Source organism: Channa argus, chromosome 15 (assembly GCF_033026475.1).
Source record: "Channa argus isolate prfri chromosome 15, Channa argus male v1.0, whole genome shotgun sequence".
Classification (NCBI taxonomy): Eukaryota; Metazoa; Chordata; class Actinopteri; order Anabantiformes; family Channidae; genus Channa; species Channa argus.
Genome location: NC_090211.1, coordinates 6,516,908 through 6,536,784, shown reverse-complemented (window position 1 = coordinate 6,536,784; position 19,877 = coordinate 6,516,908). Strand labels below are relative to the sequence as shown.

Genomic DNA, 19,877 nt, shown 5'->3' with positions numbered 1-19,877 from the left:
TATCTCACATGTGAACCTATATGTATGTACATATTTACATTTATTTTTCATTAGGTACACCTGTAAAATCCCATGCAATCAAATACTGCAGCTCTGCCATTAATTAGACTGATTGACCGAGATTGAAATTTTGCAGTTGCAACTTCCAGAACGGAGATAATTCTACTGTGTATTTTATTGCGGTCAATATAGGCAGTGCTGGAAAGTAATGAAGTAAAAGTACTTTATTTCTGTAAGTAAGTAAATACTTGAGTAGATCGAATTAAGGCTACTTTGACTTTTACACCACTACATCTAAGAGCCAATATCTGTACTATTTACTACACTACACATTTCTTATCGAAGTTGGATTTCACATTTTAATCGTATTATTTTACACATTTCATAATAAACCCCTTTGTCTGTTGTTTAAGAAGATGAGTCACAAGCGACACATTTATTAAAACAGGTACAGGTACGCTGTTAGTCCCTCCATCCAAGCCTTAATAAAAATACTTATTTGACATAGTAGTAGTACTCAAGGTCGTGTCAAAGTCAATCAAATAATAAAACGACCAGAGCTCCAAATCCTTTCTTACCTGAACTCGGCGTTGCCTCCCTCTCCATCTTGGTGCCATTAGCGCAGAGAGAGGCAGATGTAGCCAAGCGAACTTTATTTATAAAGCACTTTAAAAAATAGCAAAAACTGACCAAAGTGTTTAATAATTTAAAATGGTAAAGCCAAAATAAATACATATAAAGTAATAAAGGATAAAAAGAATAAAATACAATAAAATAGTACAGGCACCTGGTCATACTGGGTCAACAGCCCGGGAGAATAAGTGAGTTTTCAGCTTTGATTTAAAATAGACAGTGAGGAGGCCTGTGTAACTTGCGAAGGCAGTGCATTCTACAATTTGGGGCCTGCAACAGCAAATGCTCTGTCTCCCCAGAGCTTCCGTCGTGTCCTTGGCACGTCCAGAAGCAGTTGTGAGCGACCTGGAGGGGGAATGCACATATAGCAACTCAGAGAGATAGGGCGGAGCAAGACCATTTAAAAACAAATAAAGACTTAAAAAAAGACTTAAAAACAAATAAAAGAAATTTAAAATGAACTCTAAGATTGACAGGCAGCCATCGCAGCGATGCTAAAACCGGGGTGATGTGCTCTCTCTTCCGTGGTCCAGTTAACAAACGTACCAGCTGAAGATGGGACAGGGACAAGTGAGAGACACCAAAATACAGAGAATTAGACTAATCCAGCCAAGTTGTTACAAAAGCATGGATCACTGTCTCAAAGTGCTTTTTTGACAAATATGATTTAACTTTTGCCAATTGTCTTAAAAAGAAGCTGGATTTCACCACTGCACTAACCTGCCCGTCCAAGATAAAACCACTGTCCATCTTAACACCCAAATTTGTGACATTAGGTTTAACAAATTGTGTCAAAGGGCCCAGGTCTACAAGAAGGGGCGCACTGCTGGTGCTTGGACCAAAGACAATAACCTCTGTCTTTTTTTAATTTAAATTGAGGAAATTAAGAGCCATCCAGGCTCGTAATTCCTCAATGAGCTTATGGAATAGACATCCTTCTGTCTCAGTGGCAAATATATCTGGTTGTCATCTGCATAACAGTGGAAAGGACAATTATGCTTTCTAAGAATGGAGCCAAGTGGGAGCAGATAGAGGCAAAAAAAGCAGAGGCCCAAGAATTGAGCCCCGCAGAACCCCATATAACAGAGGAACAGAACCACTCCAGAGCAGTGCCACTGATGCCTATCCCTTGCTATAAATGAGAAATCAAAATGCTATGATCTACTGTGTCAAAAGCAGTAAGATCCATTAGCACCAAGACCACAGAGTCCCCAGTGTCTGTAGCTAAGAGGATGTCATTAAAAACCCTCAGCAGTGGCGATTTAGTGCTGTGAAGTGATTTAAAGCCAGACTGGATAACCTCAAGAATGCTGTTTTCCTCTAAAAAGTCCTTCAATTGGACATATACAATTTTCTCCAGAATTTTTGACAGAAAGGGAAGTTTAGACATGGGCCTAAAATTATACAACACAGAGGGATCCAGGCCTGGTTTTTTAATCAGTGGCTGCACTGTAGCATGTTTGCAGTGTCTTGGGAAGACACCGGAGGCAAGGCTGCTGTTAATAACAGCAAGAACAAAAGGCCCCAGAGTAGTGATAACCTCTTTAAAAAACTGTGTTGGAACCACATCAGTGGGGGAACCTGAGGGCTTCAGATGTCAAACAGTCTCATATAAAAAGACAAAGTCACAGGCTCAAACTGGTGAAAAGTTACAGGGCACAACACAGACACTGAAGGGTCAGAAGCAGGTGGTGATATGAGAGCCCTCACATTATTCACCTTATTTACAAAAAACTTAAGAAAGTCCAAACAGTCGACAAACAGTCCTCGGGGCATTAAGAAAAACATCTATGGTGCACCCCCCCCCCCCCCCCCCCCCCAAAAAAAAAAAAAAAACACAAAGCAGCACTGGTACCCAGAAAGAGGCAGTAAAAATAGTCAAGTACTTTTATTTTTAATACTTTAAGTAAAATATAAATTGTGTACTTATGGATTGCATTATACAAAGAGGTGGTTTTAATGTTTTAAATTGTTTGTAGATTTAACAAACCTTTGTTTTACTTTTTTTTTGCCATTTCAAAATAAGGTGATGCAAACTTTTGCACCCAACTTGTATCCTGTGCTCCCAATTGCGCTTTACATTTCACAATAGCACCATGTTAACAAGTAATGAAGTAAGATGATATGACATTTAACGGACAGACTGCATGGTAATATATGCAATATTACATCGTGGTTTTTGAGTGTATAATACTGTGCATAGCGCCCTGCAGTACACCCAAAGGTCAGGGTACAACACGATTTAAGCCTACTCACTGACAGCAGTAAGTGGCAGGTGTTGATATTTATTTTCATGTCTCATATGGTGAGTATCTATTATTATGAAGGCTGACACTAAGCCAGTAGTCCCATTAAAATTCTTATAATAGTTATCAAACACATTCTGGTGACAGGGAAGTTTTTCCAAATAAGATGTTTCGGTAAAGGTGGACTGATTCCAGAGGTTCAAAAGAGACAGTCCACACTCTCAGTACTGCTAAATGTCATTGTTTGAACATAAATCTGACATCAGACTTATTCATTTATTTATCATTTTTTATTTATCATTTTATGAACGTTAATGCATTAGGGTGTTGTTACTGTGAACAAGAGAGTGAGAAAGACATTTTTTCTGTTATATTAGAGCTGGTGCATTAAATGACGGTGCAAGTACTCAAATTCTGTACTTGTACGTACGACTCAAGTGTAAGAGGTCAGTGGCACCAACACACTAATACCTTACAACATGAGAGCTCTGAGAGTACGTCAGAAAGGATCCCCAAACATTGGAAAATTGATCAGATCCATGTAGCTTCCAGGAAGATATTATGTTCTCAAGCCACTGAGACTGTGTGGATGAATCAGCTTCCTTCTATCTCGTTAGTGCTGATTGTCCTGCCAGGAAACAGGAAAAGGGCAGAGATGCATTTTAACTCAAAGGGGTTGTACTACTTAAAGTTTTGGACCTGTAATCAACTAAAATTCTTTTTTGTGTGTGTGTCCATTTGATCATCAAAGCAGGATCACAGGATTCCCTCTCCCTGTACCAGTTCTTCATCCAGAGGGTAAATGAGGTAAAAGGGAAATAAAATGACTAAGAATGCTACTAAACCTGTCCAGCAAATATAATGCCAAAGAAGCTTTGTGATGATATATTAAAAAAACAAATTATGAAACATGCTGCAGCTTTAAGGCTTCGGGCCCTTTATGCTGTTTAAAGTTCTTGCAGCTTCATAGGTATGTTGAGCCCTTAATGTAAGGTCAGGATCAGGCATTTCTAAAAAAAATAATACTTTATCTTGTTCTCACAAGATATAAGCTCCTCATTATTTTCTCAAGATTCATATGTTGTGGTAAAGATACCAACATGGGACACAACATAAAAAATGATTATTTTAGGTCTACAGGCCCCTATTATTTTAACACATTTTACACTTTACACATACTACTTTGCCCCATATGTACAAAATAATGTAACTTGAAGCATTAGCATTAGTAGTAAGTCACAAGATAGTAACTTGAATCTCGTAATAAAAAATGGATTAAGAGTAAATTCGATGACAGTTCGACACTAAATTAAATATGGGACATTAAGCCCAAAATAAAAAAGAAATCTATACGCAATTAAAAGTAGTTGCTTAAGATAACTCAAAGGAAATATCAGCAACATCTGAAAACATAGATACAGACTAATTACAAGTTCTGACTACACCAGCAGTACAGCATAGTTTGCCCCAAGTTCTTTGCCAGTGTTCACTGACAGCAGCCAGTGGCGCTGATTGATGGGATTTGAGATTGATGACAGCTCTCCAGTGACTAGCTGGCTCCCGTCTTAAATACTGACTGACCCCGCTCGCTATACGAAACACACACAGCATGTGGTAGGGTCAATTTGAGTTGGATTCAGGCTTAACCTTGACGTGGTTGCAGACTCATCTTCCCATTTATCACAAATTTGCTTCTGTCATTTCATAAGAATGTATTGTCAGATACCTCACACATGCTCAGTCCATGAGTATGCAAATGCACGAGCATACTTGGGATTTACTGGGTATTTACTTGTCTCCATCTATCTGATCCCCAGAAATGATCAAGAGTTTCATGTGACAGGAACATCCCTGTGGGTAACTGTTGTATCCAACCAAAACTAATGCACATTGCCCCCTCCTCACTCATTTGGAAGTTAATAAGAGTGACCCTCCAGAGATACCCAGGCACTACTATCAAAAGACCTTCCTGTTTGATGCCAAACAGCACCAAGAGCACCACAGGAGTCATGCCTGTGCCCAAGAAAGTAGGTAAGAAATCACCCTAAGCTGAATCACAGGATGGACCGTGTTAGAAATGGTACCATATGACATGCTAGCAAAAAAACATAATCTGTGGTGTTTGGAATTGTTTCGTAATTCTGCTACCACAGGTGAAATTACTAATCCCTCCGTTAGCTTTGCTTAGTTTCTGAGTTACTTTTGTGAATGTTTAATGGCAGTTTTCTTAACGTAGTTTTTCCATCTCTTCATCACAGAAATGCCTTTGCAAGCTCATATCTTATTCCTTTTCCTATCCATCACAGTACCATTTATTAAAAACACGACTTTTGTTCTTATTTATTTTCTTACTCTTGGTGCAGCACTTTACATCTCTCACTTAATGTACATCATATGGTACTTGTATAACACAGACATTAACGGTGCTGTATTATTTTAGTATTTATTTATTCCAGTGTTTTCCAACTTGAGAGGTTGTATCTTTATTTATTCCTCATCACAATGTTTATTTAGAAATTTATTATGTGTTTTATATGTTATTTATATTACAGCCTTCCTTGGATTGAGCCAGTTTTCTCCGGACCGTTAATCTTGTCAACGAAGTGCATGAAAGAGCCTCTCCCTGGGCAGTTATGCTCTCTTCTGCACTTGCGCCATTACTTACCAAATTCCCTTCAATGTCAAAGCTTGATCTGTAATTTCAGAGCTTGTATTTCTGTCTTTTCCATTTCTCTCCCTGCGTCTCGCGATGCACCTGTCTCTTCATGCTTCATTTCTCGATTTCCTCAATTTCACTACCATAAGTCGTTGCTCCGTGCGAAACCCTAGTATGTCCCTTCAACTTTTCTTGGATATTTCTAATCCATGTTCACTATTTCTGTAATGGCCTCCATCCCTCAGAAAATGATTGTGCACCCCCACAAATGTTGCTAATCACTGCTTTGGCAGGCACACTAATGAAGTGTGAAATGCTGCAAAGTAATTCAAGTCCCAAAATTGTAAAAGCCTACGCATCTCTGTTTTATTTAGGACTGTCTGATTCGGCCATTATGCAACGTATGCAATTAGAGAGCTCCTCCTCTTCATAAGGAATTATTGCCATCAACAGGTTTACCTTGTCACATTAACTTAAAGATAGTCACATAAACTGATGTTATTAGCTTCTGTTGCATAAATTACGATAAACATGATTGTATAGTTAACATGGCTCAACGGGAGCCAACAGAAGAATTCATATTTTACAAATGAGTCCCTTTTCTTGTGTTGGGCATTTAAAAACCATTTTCCTCCTTTTCCCACAGTCTTTTCCCTTCTTTTGTACGCCTCTCCAAATGTTTCATTTCCTTCCAACTCCATCTCGTATGAATGCATCCACCCAGGGAGTCTCGACACTTGACAGGGACCGGAGGGATGAGCCTGGGCCCACGCCACCTCAACTCATCTCTCTCCCTCCTCCTCATTGGACTATCTTTTGATATTGCTGCCTCAGTGGGATGTTTTGAACCTGATCTCCACAGATAATATAGCTCTCTTCCACTGAGAAGGGAATCTGGGGGGGGGACAAAAAAAGTCTACATCATGACGATCCAGAACAAACATCCCACATGAAGCATCTGGAGATCTAACGATAACCTTTTGGCTTGGCCGTGTTGAGCTATTCACTCCTTTAAACATGTGCTCAGGAGGATGGACCTCGTGGCTTTCGTAACTACTTGTCAGTACGGATCATCACCAAAATCCACCAGATCTATCTCACTCATTCCTTTAAAGTTACATTCAAATCCTGTTTGGGTACTTGTAAGTATGTTTTGCTCAAACACTTCTGAGAGACCACAGCTTCATTCAGCTATCCGTCTATTATTCTGACTTGATTCACGAGGTGTCTTTTTTAAGATCCCTCTGACCTCAAATATTTTTATGGCTCACACCTCACTCTTGCATCCCGCTCGTCTCATACGTGTGTCTATTGCTGCAATGTCAGGCAATCAATCTTTTTTCAGTATCAGTTTATCTCTGTGGGCTTTTCCTTTTGATACTGCAGAGTGTTGACAGGCATGCACAGGGGTTTAACCTCTTCAGAGCAGCTGGAGTGCTGGCACATATCCAGTCACCCATCTTACTTACTGCCAGCCTGATATCTCACTCTAAGGTTACCTGATGTGTTTGCTTTGGGCCACTCAGATGGAAGCTAGAAAAAACTTATAGATGTAAAAACAAATTCATTTACAACGTAGCATTTCCTCCAACACCTGTCTTTTAATCTCTCTTCCCCTCTCCACCGTTCTACAATGGTTTTGTTTTCATCGTGTTCCCATCTCACCTGCTTGTGTTCTTTACTCTAGAAAGTAAGGAAAGATAGACAGATGAAGTGACCTGTCACCAGCATCTTTATGCTCCACCAATTTCCAGTGACGACAACATGACCTTGCCTCTTTGCTTTTCAGTTCTGCCAAATCTCATCTCCGCTCATGATCAATCTTTCAGCTGTCAGCCCTTATGTACATGCACTAACAATGTATTCATACATTCTTGTGAAGACATGCATGGTGCTCCGGCAGGCTGTTTCCTGCTGAAATCAATAAGGCCATGTAAACAATATCCAAGCTCATATCTGGCCTGTAAGTGGATCCTAAGCCTCAGCAGGAACCAGCAACTATTTCTGCATGCCCAATCAGTTAGCATATTTTCTAGTCTTAGTGTCCTTGGACAGGTAATTGTATTTTACATAATGATCTCCTGCATAACAGTGACTCTGTATGTATTTAAATTTTCAATTAGAGCATCTAATGGCACACACTATTTTAGACTATTAAGAAGGAGCAGATTGTCGCCTTAAAAGGCAACTGTTTAAACGTTGGCCCCACTCACCCTTTGGAAACCCAACAACCCCTTCTCAAATCATTAGCTACATTTAAAAGAATCCTGGACCAACACGCTTCAGGGAAAGCAAAGCCAACCTCTCAGTCACATCTGATGTTTGCAGATGTTATACCAGACTTCTATACTGCATGCCCCCCCAACGGCTGCCCCCGGTATCATGCTGCTGGCATCTTCCCCAGCTGAGGGTTATGCAGGCTACAGAGGTTATGTTTCCTTACTCTCAGACAGGTGCTGGTATAGACCATCACACCTGAAAGAGCTGACTTTCCTCATTGGGCTCTCAGGCGCCAGCAGCATAGTGATCGGAGAAGTAAAACGCGTAATGTTAGCAGGGTAACTATAGAAAAGTATAGTTGTTTAAGTATCGTATTTAATTACAAATTTTAACAACTTGTACTATATTTTAATGTTTCCATTTTATGAGACTTTGTACTTCACAAAACATCAGGTGAAATATTGTCTTTGTTGTAACTATATAAGTATAGTAGTTCAGCTATAGTGCATATACTCAATCATCCAGGTCATAGTTATCCCAAGGGTGATTATTTAGTGGCAACTGGCTTGAAGCAGTTATCATCAACTTACTACAAAGTCATAACACCCCTCCCTAAGCCGCTTCACAGTTGTTTTCACATTCACTCATGTGACAACAGCACACACGATGGCAGCGTGAAACAACAACCCAGAGGTGGTCTTAACAACCCTCAAAGTGTTAACGATTTAACAGCTCTCCAGAGTTTAAATGCCAGGGACTCCCAACATGTCCATTAGAATTAATGAAGAACTTCTTTAGTCCAGTTACCACTAAACCATAGCACAGTTAGTTCCACTGTAGTTACTAGTTAATTAATAAAATAAAACCTTACATAGAAATATATGATGCCTTTTTATTGAATAGGATACCCAACTGCATGTGAAATTGTTCAAAGTAAATGCAATGCAGTGACTAAACAAACATCTGCTTCCATTCCGCCCAAACTGTAGACAGCAAATCAGACAAATTGCTGACTAGAAGCAACAATAATACATATTATATATAGATATGCAAAGAAATATGGGTAAAGCTGGTGGGTACCGTTACATAAAGATAAGCCTGTTCTCAAACCCACTGATCTATTTCCATCAAAGACAGGAAATATTTTTTTAAATTTAGTCAGAAGGATCTTTATATGGAATCAGAGGAGAATTAAAGCTGCTCTGTCTAATTTTGGCAATAGTAATTGACCCAAACTGCCACTAATGTGGTGACGTAACAGTCTGATAAGTGAGTAGGTAAGAATGATGAGTTAGTTTTCTGTGCGAAATTTGAGAAACAGTACCATGAGTGTGGGTGACCTATGCAGGGGCAGTGACGAATGATGACCAGTCTGGCCGGCATTCGATCGCAATTTCCTCTGAATGTCAGAAGAGTTACAGAATGACTCACAAACTGGAGGCGGAACAAATGAACAGAGATTATATACCAGCCCACAACATGACAAACATGCCCTCGGCAGTGTGAAGTGACAGCATGATACAGAAAGAATATTCTTGGAATGACTCCTGCTGTTGGTGGGTACGATGTGTGTCCTTATCAAATGCATCCAAGCCTCCAGATTCCTAATGCTGAAACCTAAATCTTGAGTGGCACAGAGAAACTTTGTGTATCAGTGCTGGGCCGACGTTGCACACATAGTACTGTTCTGTGATCTACTGCATGTTGAGAGCAGCTCGTAATTTATTGTGGATGAATGGCTGAAGCGTTGATGAAGGGAAAGGCTACAGAGAGAGAAGAGAGGATTTAAAGTAGCTGGCTGAGGTTTACTTTTCAGTCAACTCTGTTGGGCATTTCAGATCTTTGTTGCACAAGCCAATGTGAGAAGAATCTGTGACGAGAGCCCATAGAAGTAGTCTATATGGACAAGCACAAGCTGTGCCAGACGGCAGTGAAATGACAGTGTGTGTCTTTCTTTTCCAGGAAGAAAAAACAGTGCTGCTGAGGAAGGTAAAGAGAAACGTGAATAACTGCAGTTTCAAGTGTCTGTAAATTTATAAGTAATGAGATCAGCTTGTTGAACTAAATAGATAGTGTCACATAACTGACTTTTATTATGATAAAGTTGAATAGATTTCTCTCCAATTCTCGGTATCCCTCCACTCTGTTATCCCAGAAAAACTGCAGCCTTACGAGCCAAATATCCCTGAACCAACTACCAGGACTGACTTCATGAAATGTAAGGCTTGCAGTTGTTATTAAACCACTGTGTACTCCCAATGAAAGTCACGCAGGTTAATAATGGAAAACATTAATTGAATTAATAAAAAGAGCACTAATGTATGGAGCCTGCAGTGTGCCAATATAAAAGATCATTAGATAATAGATAATTAGATCATTAGTCAATAAATCACTATAAAATTAAACTCACTAAAACAAGTTAGAAATTAATTTTTTACATTTTGAATTTATGGCCACAATTAAGGAAACACTAAGAAAACAAGAAACTACAAAACAAGAAAGAAGCCATCAATAGTTTAAATAAATTTTATATTTACTTGTTCATTTATTTTTGATGCTGGTACTGTTGATCTGTCTTAACCTTATTCTCCCAATCTGTTTACATTTGTCTCTCCCCATTCACTCAGACTGGATCCCACTATGTATGGATGATAAAACTGCACAGAAACTGTTGTGGATTTCAGAGAATGGGTCTAAAGCTGCTCGTACATCAGATGCAGTCTGCCCATATCCCAACAGGCCTGAGAGATATGAACACTCACCCCAGGTAGGTCCAAACACAAAACAAAAGGTATAATCACAGCCACAGGATTGTTTGTTGTCAGTGGTCTTAATAGAAGAAGAAACCATTATCTTTATCAGAACAACAGCCCTGTGATAGCAGAGTATTAGTGGGGTAATATTCCAGAAATAACAAGGGGGTAATATCTAAGTAATAACAACTGTATAATAGGTTTCTGTAATAATATAACAAGAATAATACGTTGCTTAAAAAAGTATGTAATATTTTGGTAATTATTGAAGTAATAACCAACAAATAGCTTGGTTTATGGGTGTTTCAATGTAATAGGAGTCCAAAAACACAGTGTGGGTGTTTCCAGGTTACTATTACAGCTGGTGTTTAGTTTCAACATTTAAAATTAAACTACGAGTTTTTTGACCCCTTATTACGTAAATGTATCTATTGGTCATAACAAGCGTTTAAACTGGTTATTATGTAGTACTGTGCCAAATCAACATGCGGACAAATGATCCGCTGTGATGACCCTAAACTCTCGGGACTCACAAAAAAAATTGCAGTAATTACTATATCATATTATCAACATAATCCTGTTACAATATTATTACAGAAATATTACCACGAGAATGTGGTAAATCTGTGAAGGGTCGTGAGATGACTAATAAATTATAGTTGGCTCCACACTGAAGCCATAGCCAGAGGTTTTATTTTTTGTGGTTGTATGTCTGTCCTTTTGCTTCAGTCTTGTAAACACAATATCTCAGGAACGCCCTGAGGGGAACTTCTTGATGCTTGGGCTCAAGGATAAACCGATTAGATTCTTGTGACAATATCACAAGAACCCCTTGAATTCCTTTAAATTTGGCATAAATGTCTAAAAAGACTCAAGGATGAATTAACTTAATTTTTGCGATTAAGGACATCTGTCCTTTCTTATAAATGCAATATCACAGGAATAATTGAGAGAGATAAGAGAATTTTTCCAAATTTGCCACAATCCAGGTAGACTCAAAAATAACCCGATTACATTTTGTTGGTCAGAGGTCAAAGGTCAAGGTCGCTGTGGCTCTACATTCTTGTGAACACAAGTTCAAAGGCAATGCTTTAAGGGAATTTGTTGAAACAAGCATCCACTTGGACATGAACTGAATAGAATTTGTGGTCAAATGTCAAAGTCACTGTAAACTCATATAAATCCCATCCTCTGTGTTATAGCTTATCCTGCGGGGAATGTCCTTACATTTGCAGCAAATGTCTACCTGGAATTAAAATATGATTACATTACATGCATGTAAAATGAAACTTGCCTGGTTTGAGGAGGCATACAACCCTAGTGCAGTAATTCTTGACTTTTTCTATAAATATAATCTCTATTTTAAATTACCAAAGAAAGTCCAGCTTTGCCTGAACTGAATACAACATGTTCAGTTACAGAAGCTTGTCCTGTCTGCATTGGCCTCCTCCTTTCTGCTCTAGGTGCTCTGTAAGCAGGGTCTGCTGGGCCACCGAGGGTACTGGGAAGTTGACTACGATGGCTGGGTGGTGATTGGAGTGGTCTGTGAGAGCTCACCTCGCAAGGGCCAGGACGGGCCCTCTGGTATCGGGGAGAACAGCAGCTCCTGGGGCGTCGGCTGGTCTGGCTCCTGTTACCAAGTGTGGCACAATAGTGAAAATGTGGACATCCAACTCCCCTTATCCACCACAATGGGCGTCTATGTCGACCAGCCTGCCGGCATCATCAAGTTTCTCACAGTGGAGGGAGAGGGCGAGAAGGAGGTGCGGCTGATTCACAAGTTTATAGCCAACCTCCAGGAGAAAATGTTCCCCGGCTTCTGGATTGGCACAAACGCCTTTTGCCGTTTACGGCAGAAAGATCAGTGACACAAGAGAGAATTGGAGAGTGAAGTAGTGTAAATTTAAGATGCCAGGATGGAAAAGGAATGCTTGTGATGTGTGAAGTTGTAAAGCAGAACTGAAGTGCGTCATTAGATCTCTGTGGATTAAATTTGCTTTGCGTTGCATGAAGAAGTTTTATCAATTTCATATCATAAGCGCAGGTGTAATTTTATTTATTAGTGTGTGTCTCATTTATCTCAATTTTATTTAGCTTAAAAAATTAAAAAAAGCTGTTAAATCTAAAGAACTGTATCTTTTGTAAGTGCTAAATAAAGTCAAGAAAAAGCATTACCACAGCATTATTGATGCATGCATTGACATCAGTGTTGAGCAGAAACATTAACTCAGTAGAGTAACAATGCCCCCTACAGAAATATAAAAATACTGCATCCCTCCCATGTAACAATACAAGTAATTATTCTCTTGGTGTTGCTCCTTTATTTGAAACAAAAGAATTTAACAAAACATCAATTTTTTTTTAAATGTCAGAACTAGACATTTGTTCCTTTCAACTCAAACCTTCTGTATCATACACATCCACTTTCACATCCATTCATTCAATAGCTGAACACCCCGCCTCAAAAAAAAGCATAGCAAGGAGAAAAAAAAAACTGAATTCAGTATCAATTTACAATCATTCTATCAGTCATTCATTGGCAAAAGTAAAATCAGAAATATGCATGTTATAAGGAGGTGATGATGTCCTCTGCTCACATTTTTAAAAGCCAAAAGCTTCAATCATCTTTCTGGTTTTTACCCCTTTAAAAGGAATAGATTTTTGAAGAGGGGGGTTGAGGAGGGATCCACTGGCCTGTCGGTGATCTTAACCAGTCAATGACAGGAGAATGCAGAGAAACCATCAGTGTGGTCATTGGCAATCACAAGTTTGAGTGTTTCATGCTAACACAATAGCATATAATGTTCTGAGGGACGGCAAGGCTGTACAGTAGTAGTATTAAAATATTACCAAAAGTGTCCTGGTCACAGTTAAAAAGCTAACAAGTTACAGATTCAAACATTTAACAATTTTCTCCAGTAACCGAATATAACGTGATCTGTGCTGCGCGGTCCAAATTCTCCCTGCGAGTTTTGAACATGCTATGGATATTTTAACATTTTAGAAATATAATCACTTGCTTTCTTTTCAAGAGTTACAGTAATAAGACTGATACCAAGCTCAGCTCTGTGTGTTAAATACGGGGCTAGAGAAAAATGTCTAGTTAACAAAGACTGGAGGAAGGAAGAAAAAGCTAGCTTGGCTACCCCTAAAATACAAACATTCCCAGTGAAGAACCCCTTACCACGCGTCTGTTGTTTTTAATATGTGCACACAAAAGAATTTAAAAAGTGAACTTTAAGAAGACTTTATACTGTAAGCAAATTTTTGGCAAATAACGAAATGTTGTGACACCCCACATTCTTGTCGTCTGCACAATGAGTTTCCAATACATATTCATGTCATTAATAAAACCCAAATGTGAGCAGCCATTTTTTGGAAACAGGCATTTTATGCACAACAATAAACTATGCTAGTTGAAATTTGGATAGTGTTTATGCCAAGCTAACAGTGTCCTGAGCTTCATATTTAACAGGCTGACATGTATTATCTCTATCTTTCAATAAAGAAAGCACTAACACAAACCAAAAGGTTAAAGTGCTCTGTTAAGTGAATTCTGTATGTTCCTGTGTGAAGTTGCTGTTGAACCTGTGTAAATCCCTCAATGCAGCATCTGCAAGAACATTAGCATGAAGCACTGGAGCCAGTGGTCAATCAGGTACTAACAGCTGTTCCTCCAGTTCTTGTCATTTCACAGGTAATCTGAACTTCCCAAAAACTCGTCCCCAGTACATAAGGTTCATTAACACTCACCCTCTTAGACAATTATGCAACGCATTTTAGTGTCTGTTTTGGTCAGTGTGGTGGGTCACTACACACACATTTTGAGATCCAATCCTACTGTAGTGCTGGGGTAGGAGTACTAGCTAGTATTGTGAGATGTGTAGTGATGAGGTGGGTGGCGTGGGTAGTGTTAAAAATGGTATTAGTGTTCATAACCTCTCTGTTTCGGTTACTCCTTGAAGCATGTGCCGTTAATTTTGGTTAGTGAGAAATAAATGGAGGTACTAGCTTTTACAATTTCACATAATTGACATCACATCTGCCAGTCCACTTCTCCTGTCACTATATTTCCTTTACCACTGTGTATCTTTCTCTCTCTCTCAATTCCTCTTTATCTCAGATTCTTCGCTCTCCCTCAGTGCTTGAGGGAGAAATCCCCTGTGTTCAGACGGGGCCGAGGAAGAGCTCCAAACATTTCAGTTCCGTCAGTGGCTCCGGGGGCCAGCAGGGCTTTCATACTGGCAGCGATATGCTCCAGGTCAGCACAGCCCACCTGAGGGATTAATACACAAAAACTGCATATTAACACTTCTGTTTACAAGAATCAAACGTAAACATATTATAATGAACAAATAAATGCATTTTTTAAATGCTCCCTTCCTGTTGTTCATTCTCTGAAAATGCTCTCTCTCTTGCATTTGACATTCTCTATTGTGAATAATGTTTGTCCAGTACATACGCACACACACTTTTACAGTCACATGAACAGATGGAGCCGTCACAGCCGTTAGGTGGTGCAACAGAATACTAAGGAATGAATAGTGTCTTTGTCCTTGTGTTCAGACAGCTCAAAATATGTCAACTGACAATATAAAAAGAAAAGACAAGAGCTGGTTTAATTATCACTCTTTTCATTATCAATTTCTTTCATTTTGGTATTTCAATTAAGTTCAAATAAACAGAACATTTGCTTTTTATCTGCAGCGGATTTTTTTAAAAAGGTATACAGTTTAAAATTATCTTTCTATCAAACAAATTCAACACCCGTCATTTGGTTGACACAAAAGTAAATATCCACCAATGTTTACCCATTTTACTATCCATTTTATTAGAAATGTATTAAAATGTGCAACATTTATGTTAACACAAACATGAAAGAAGGTTCTCTGATGTTAAAATGTTTACAAACTTTTAAATCAGTTTTTGATTAAAATCTACTGCACTGCCCTTATGATATAGTATTTATTATTAAGTAGGGAGTTTCTGCATAAACCTTTAAAACTTTAATACCATGTATAATCCAACTGAATACTTACTGCATCGTCACATTAGAGGCTCAAATGGCTTAAATTCAGTTTTTTCAAATCAGATCTGGACCACCTCATATGTGGTCCTAGATCCAATGATTTTCTGATCTCAGAAAAAGTAATCATGATCATAATTTAAATGATGAGATCAGAATTGATGTGGTTTATTTAATGTTTTACTTTTGAGCACAGCAAACTGACTCATCAATTGGTCAGTGTGAGCAGCATAAAGGAAATAAGCAACAAGAATGGGGGTTATTGGACAGATGAGTAGGTTTTTGGAGCTCTTTGGAGAAATTCTATTAAAGCCAAACTGAAAAAAAAAAATATATATATACACTATAACTGAGCATTTTTGAGGAATTTGATGCAAATTGACTCTCAAATTATGCTGTTGTTGGTACTGTGAGCACATGGGTCACATTTTAGTTAGATTTTCACATGGTATGATGGAAAATTACTACAAAGGATATCTTAACTTATGCGTGAACTATATTGGTTAAGTTGCTTTGAATCTTGTAACTTCTTAACTGCTGTGTGACAATCATGATGTGTAACTGTACCATATATGTATGCATGCATGATTTTGCAGTTTCTGTGTTGGGGGTACCTGTACAGGAGTTAAAGATGCCAACTATGTGGAGGTAAAGAATGATATGAGTGAACAGAGAAGCTGCATTTGAAAAATGACATGCGTAAAAACAGACTAAAGGCAGAACTGTGAGCATATAAGAAGCGAGAAGGAATGAGAATGGGTGTATTTAGTGAGAGATTCTTGTCTCTGTATCTAGGGCCTTTGCTTGAGCTGCTAGGACTGTCTCAATCCTCTGCTTGTAGGTCTGGTAAGGAGATACATGACACAAACATAAATGTGAACCATCATCAGAAAATTATAAAATTCAAAGAAATTATAATCTGAATTAAGCATTAAGGTGCACATTTGTTTGCAACAAAAACATTTCATCTTGAACATTGCACCAATTTTAATGTGATAAACATCCTCTCTGTTCTAACTCCTGGTTCAAAATCATTCTTTGATAAAATTATCAAAGACAGCAACTCTAGTGATGTATGAAACTGTTGCTTTTTGATCTAAATTACTGTTAATTTAATGTCAAATTCCACATTACCTATTGACACTCAAAGTGCGACTGATCTGATTTAAGGCAGACAGGTTACTATGGTGATCTGCTATCAAAACACTTTAGTTTGGCCAAAAGATAGCCAGCTAACTTCACAGCATTTTTCTATCTGCATGTAAACCAGCAGCTCCGTCCTTTTGTAAAAATGATATTTGCTCACCCGCTCTCCACTGTTGCTGTCTCCCTGAGCAGCTCTGCTTCCTCTGCAGCCCCACACGGGCACAGATACAGGAAGCGAGCGGGCCAGAGCCATGGGATGGGCATGACGAGCCGAAAACGCAGCCTGACCTACAGCCATGCCACGTGGGGGTGGAGGAGCATCTTCACTCAGTGAACCTAGAGTAGATCAAAGTAAATGTTGACAATGCACAGACTAGGATCTGTGTACACGTGCAATTCTTTTCAGTCAAAATACTAAACTCTTACCATCTGTGCTCTCCTCCTCCCCATCAGACTCAAAGAACGGCTCACAGTCCCTGGATAGAGAGTCCTCATCCATGGAGAAGACACCTGAAAGGAAGAAGTATATAAATTGTCACAACTGATGCACTGTATTCAAAAAGAGACGTAAACTGTATCAGTCCTCACCAGCACTTTCATTCCCATAAGGCCTCCTCTCATCCATGTCTTCCTCCTCTTCCTCATCTTCACACTCTTCTTCCAAATCCACAATCCCCGACCTCTGTCCCCCTAATTCTGCCTCCAGTACGCTCTTCTCCCGTTCCCTTTCATCATTACCATTCTGCCCGACACCCTGTACGGTACCAGCTCCCGAACTGTAGATTGATGGATAGCTTTGGGAGTACAGTCTACCATTGGGGCTGACTCCACCCACCCCACTATCACCTGTATAACTCTGCAACAACAAAAGGGAACAAACACATTAGAAATGTTTCTGAATGGCTATGCCAGTGCAGGATACAGCACTAGCAAGCCACTCACCCCCCTGGGTCCAGGGTCGGAGGTCAGGTCAATTACCAGCTTCGTTCCTTCCTCTCCCCCAGCCTGGCGTGTGTGCTTTTGGGCTGTTAGCATGGTTGTGGAGTGTAGCACACCAATGTCATCCATGTAACGACGCACCGACTCGGCCAGAAACCCCTGTCCCCACACATTATAGGAGAAATCACGCTCCCTTGGAAAGGCACTGCTGCTCTCCCGTTTCCTCACCCCATCTCCATCTCCAGCCGGTGACCGGAACTTCTTACAGGCTGTAAGTATGGCCAGGTCGCAGCCAGACTTTTGGCAATAGGCTTCTGCAGCAGAAAGTAGCACCAGCCAGCTTTCTTTGTGGTTGTCAAGGATCTCGGGCTCAGATGACTGGGTTATGGAGGCCATAATGGTGCTAAGCGCTGTTTAAAGCGTTTCGAGATAGACTGAGAGAGACAACACGGAAATGCTAACAAATGAAAAGCTTTGAGGTTTACACTAATCAGAAGCTGGGAAAAAAATTGTGTGTTTCAGTTGTGGTGTGTTTGACTTTGATCAAATGGTTCACAAACTAGTTCCTTTCTTCTGTTTTGCTGGTGTACAGTTGGTTTTTGCACTGGTATATATGAAGGGGAAAATAAATGATCTATCAGGCAAAGAGGCACTAGGTGACTTTTATGATATGATATACTGGGCGGTGTCCTTAAGCATGGGAGAGCCAGGGGAGAGAAGAGATGTTGCCAAGTTGCTGGTGATATCTGAAAAAATAAAACAAAAGTATGGTTGGCTGAAATTAGCTTAGAAAATGGCACGCCATTGGTTGTAAATGTGCTCTTCTCCTTGCTTTTGTAGATAATGAATATGGATTTGCAGAGTGATTGCACAAGTTTCAATATGTGCAAGCAAACATGTAATCACAACCTGTACACACTAAACTGACGACTGATTGACACCAGCCAATGCTAACTAATGTAGCTGCTGTAACGATAGCACTTTGAGCCACAGGTAAATCCTGCTCTGAATGGATCCTTTTTACTGCTGCCGCTGCATTTGTCTCATTTTTAACTGCATGCGGACTTTTCTGCACGGTTGCTGTTGCAGCTGTTGTTGTTGATCTTGTTTACTGGCTGTTGTGTGCAGCCTTTTCACGATGTGACCACATTTCACCTCCATTTTTCGGGCTTTGGCAGGAGCCCACACGCGCAGATATAAATTATAAAAACGTGACAAGACGTTTGCCTACCTGCTCAGTTTCTTTCTTCCACGTTGCAAGATGTTTATCGATCTTAAAAATTACTTCTTGTCTATCATTCGTTTTCAGCCTTCTCCCACGGTTTCTCTCCCCCAGCCAGGCTCAACACCAGCAGCAAGCTGGTAAGGATTACAAAAAGCTGTTCCGGTTGAGAATGTCACAATAAAGTCCGCGTCTGTGAACAGCCCTTTTCTTGTGCGTTGCACAGGTTCAAAGCTATTGCATTTAATCCAGCAGTGTATGCACAATGTTAATGTATCAGAGCGATACATTGGTACATGTTATTTTGGATTTTGGATTTGATAATAGCAACGGTTACATTTAACACTTTGCTGTGGTACTTGGGTTATATTTTGAAACTCCTGGCAGACCTGAATATAACTTTGGGGTACTTGTATTTTCCTTGAAGATTTCAATATTTCAGTATTTAACTAGCATATATTTTTTGTTGTGCTACATGTCATTTCAAATATTTTTACTCTTTTAAATTTATAGGCTATGCCTTACTTTACAATTTCAAATTAATAAGTAAAATAAGCAAATAAACTGTGAATATTTATTAATTACATTTTGAGATACATGGGGAACCTGGGGAACAATTATAACAATTATACAAATTTAATTTAACTAAACATCTAGGCAAGCTTAACCAATCCTTTTAATTTGAAAGTCAACTGTAGCTCTCATTCGGTTAGGTTCGGTTGCCGCTAACTGACGTCACCTGTTTACTGACTTCCAATCGAACGCACGTTGTTCACGAAACTGTGTTCTCGGCGGGCTCGTACTCGTCGTGTTTTCGTGCACGTATAGAACCCACCACACCATCCTCTTCCACCTCAGCTAAACTATACCACTGCTACTTGCATGTCGCTGTCCACGAAGATACTTTAGTTCCTCACACAGAGTCTTAATCCAAAACCAAACCAAGTCAAGAATTACAATATATGTGTGTGTTTAGCCCCAAAATAAATCTGTATAGAATAAGATATGGAATAAATATAAAAGTATTAAAAATAGT

The 19,877-nt window shown here is 39.4% G+C and overlaps 2 protein-coding genes across 4 annotated transcripts; one reads left to right on the top strand and one right to left on the bottom strand.

The window, feature by feature from the left end:
- The first annotated feature begins 4,783 nt into the window (after nucleotides 1-4,783).
- On the top strand, nucleotides 4,784-12,816 carry zgc:195001 (uncharacterized protein LOC567531 homolog). Its single transcript, XM_067477140.1, has 5 exons — nucleotides 4,784-4,910; nucleotides 9,718-9,744; nucleotides 9,911-9,973; nucleotides 10,383-10,522; nucleotides 11,972-12,816. The coding sequence occupies exons 1-5, from the start codon at nucleotides 4,856-4,858 to the stop codon at nucleotides 12,374-12,376; spliced, it is 690 nt and encodes a 229-aa protein (XP_067333241.1). The 5' UTR covers nucleotides 4,784-4,855; the 3' UTR covers nucleotides 12,377-12,816.
- Nucleotides 12,807-19,009, bottom strand: akt1s1 (AKT1 substrate 1 (proline-rich)). 3 transcript variants are annotated; one of them, XR_010910818.1, is made up of 7 exons: nucleotides 18,851-19,009; nucleotides 17,623-18,365; nucleotides 17,269-17,536; nucleotides 17,107-17,190; nucleotides 16,841-17,016; nucleotides 16,149-16,377; nucleotides 14,647-14,784 (listed from the first exon to the last, which is right to left on the bottom strand). XR_010910818.1 is itself a non-coding variant. In XM_067477138.1 (6 exons), exons 2-6 carry the CDS (start codon nucleotides 18,013-18,015, stop codon nucleotides 14,647-14,649), a joined length of 1,059 nt encoding a protein of 352 aa, XP_067333239.1. In that variant the 5' UTR covers nucleotides 18,016-18,365; nucleotides 18,851-19,009; the 3' UTR covers nucleotides 12,807-14,646. The 3 variants fall into 3 exon arrangements, 2 of the variants coding, with proteins under 2 accessions (XP_067333239.1, XP_067333240.1); XM_067477138.1 differs by lacking the exon at nucleotides 16,149-16,377 and having other exon boundaries at nucleotides 12,807-14,784; XM_067477139.1 differs by lacking the exon at nucleotides 16,149-16,377 and having other exon boundaries at nucleotides 12,807-14,784; nucleotides 17,659-18,365.
- Between the last annotated feature and the right edge of the window lie 868 nt (nucleotides 19,010-19,877).

What these genes read in the sequence shown, in the direction of transcription:
- akt1s1 (XM_067477138.1), bottom strand. Translation starts at nt 18,015, where the DNA reads ATGGCCTCCATAACCCAGTCATCTGAGCCCGAGATCCTTGACAACCAC. An exon ending in GGAGGAGGAGAGCACAGATG is followed by an intron (nt 17,017 to 17,106) that starts GTAAGAGTTTAG and finishes GATCTACTCTAG; the next exon opens with GTTCACTGAGTGAAGATGCT. An exon ending in ACAGCAACAGTGGAGAGCGG is followed by an intron (nt 14,785 to 16,840) that starts GTGAGCAAATAT and finishes TTAATCCCTCAG; the next exon opens with GTGGGCTGTGCTGACCTGGA.
- zgc:195001 (XM_067477140.1), top strand. Translation starts at nt 4,856, where the DNA reads ATGCCAAACAGCACCAAGAGCACCACAGGAGTCATGCCTGTGCCCAAG. An exon ending in GCCTGTGCCCAAGAAAGTAG is followed by an intron (nt 4,911 to 9,717) that starts GTAAGAAATCAC and finishes TTTCTTTTCCAG; the next exon opens with GAAGAAAAAACAGTGCTGCT. An exon ending in CAGGACTGACTTCATGAAAT is followed by an intron (nt 9,974 to 10,382) that starts GTAAGGCTTGCA and finishes CCATTCACTCAG; the next exon opens with ACTGGATCCCACTATGTATG.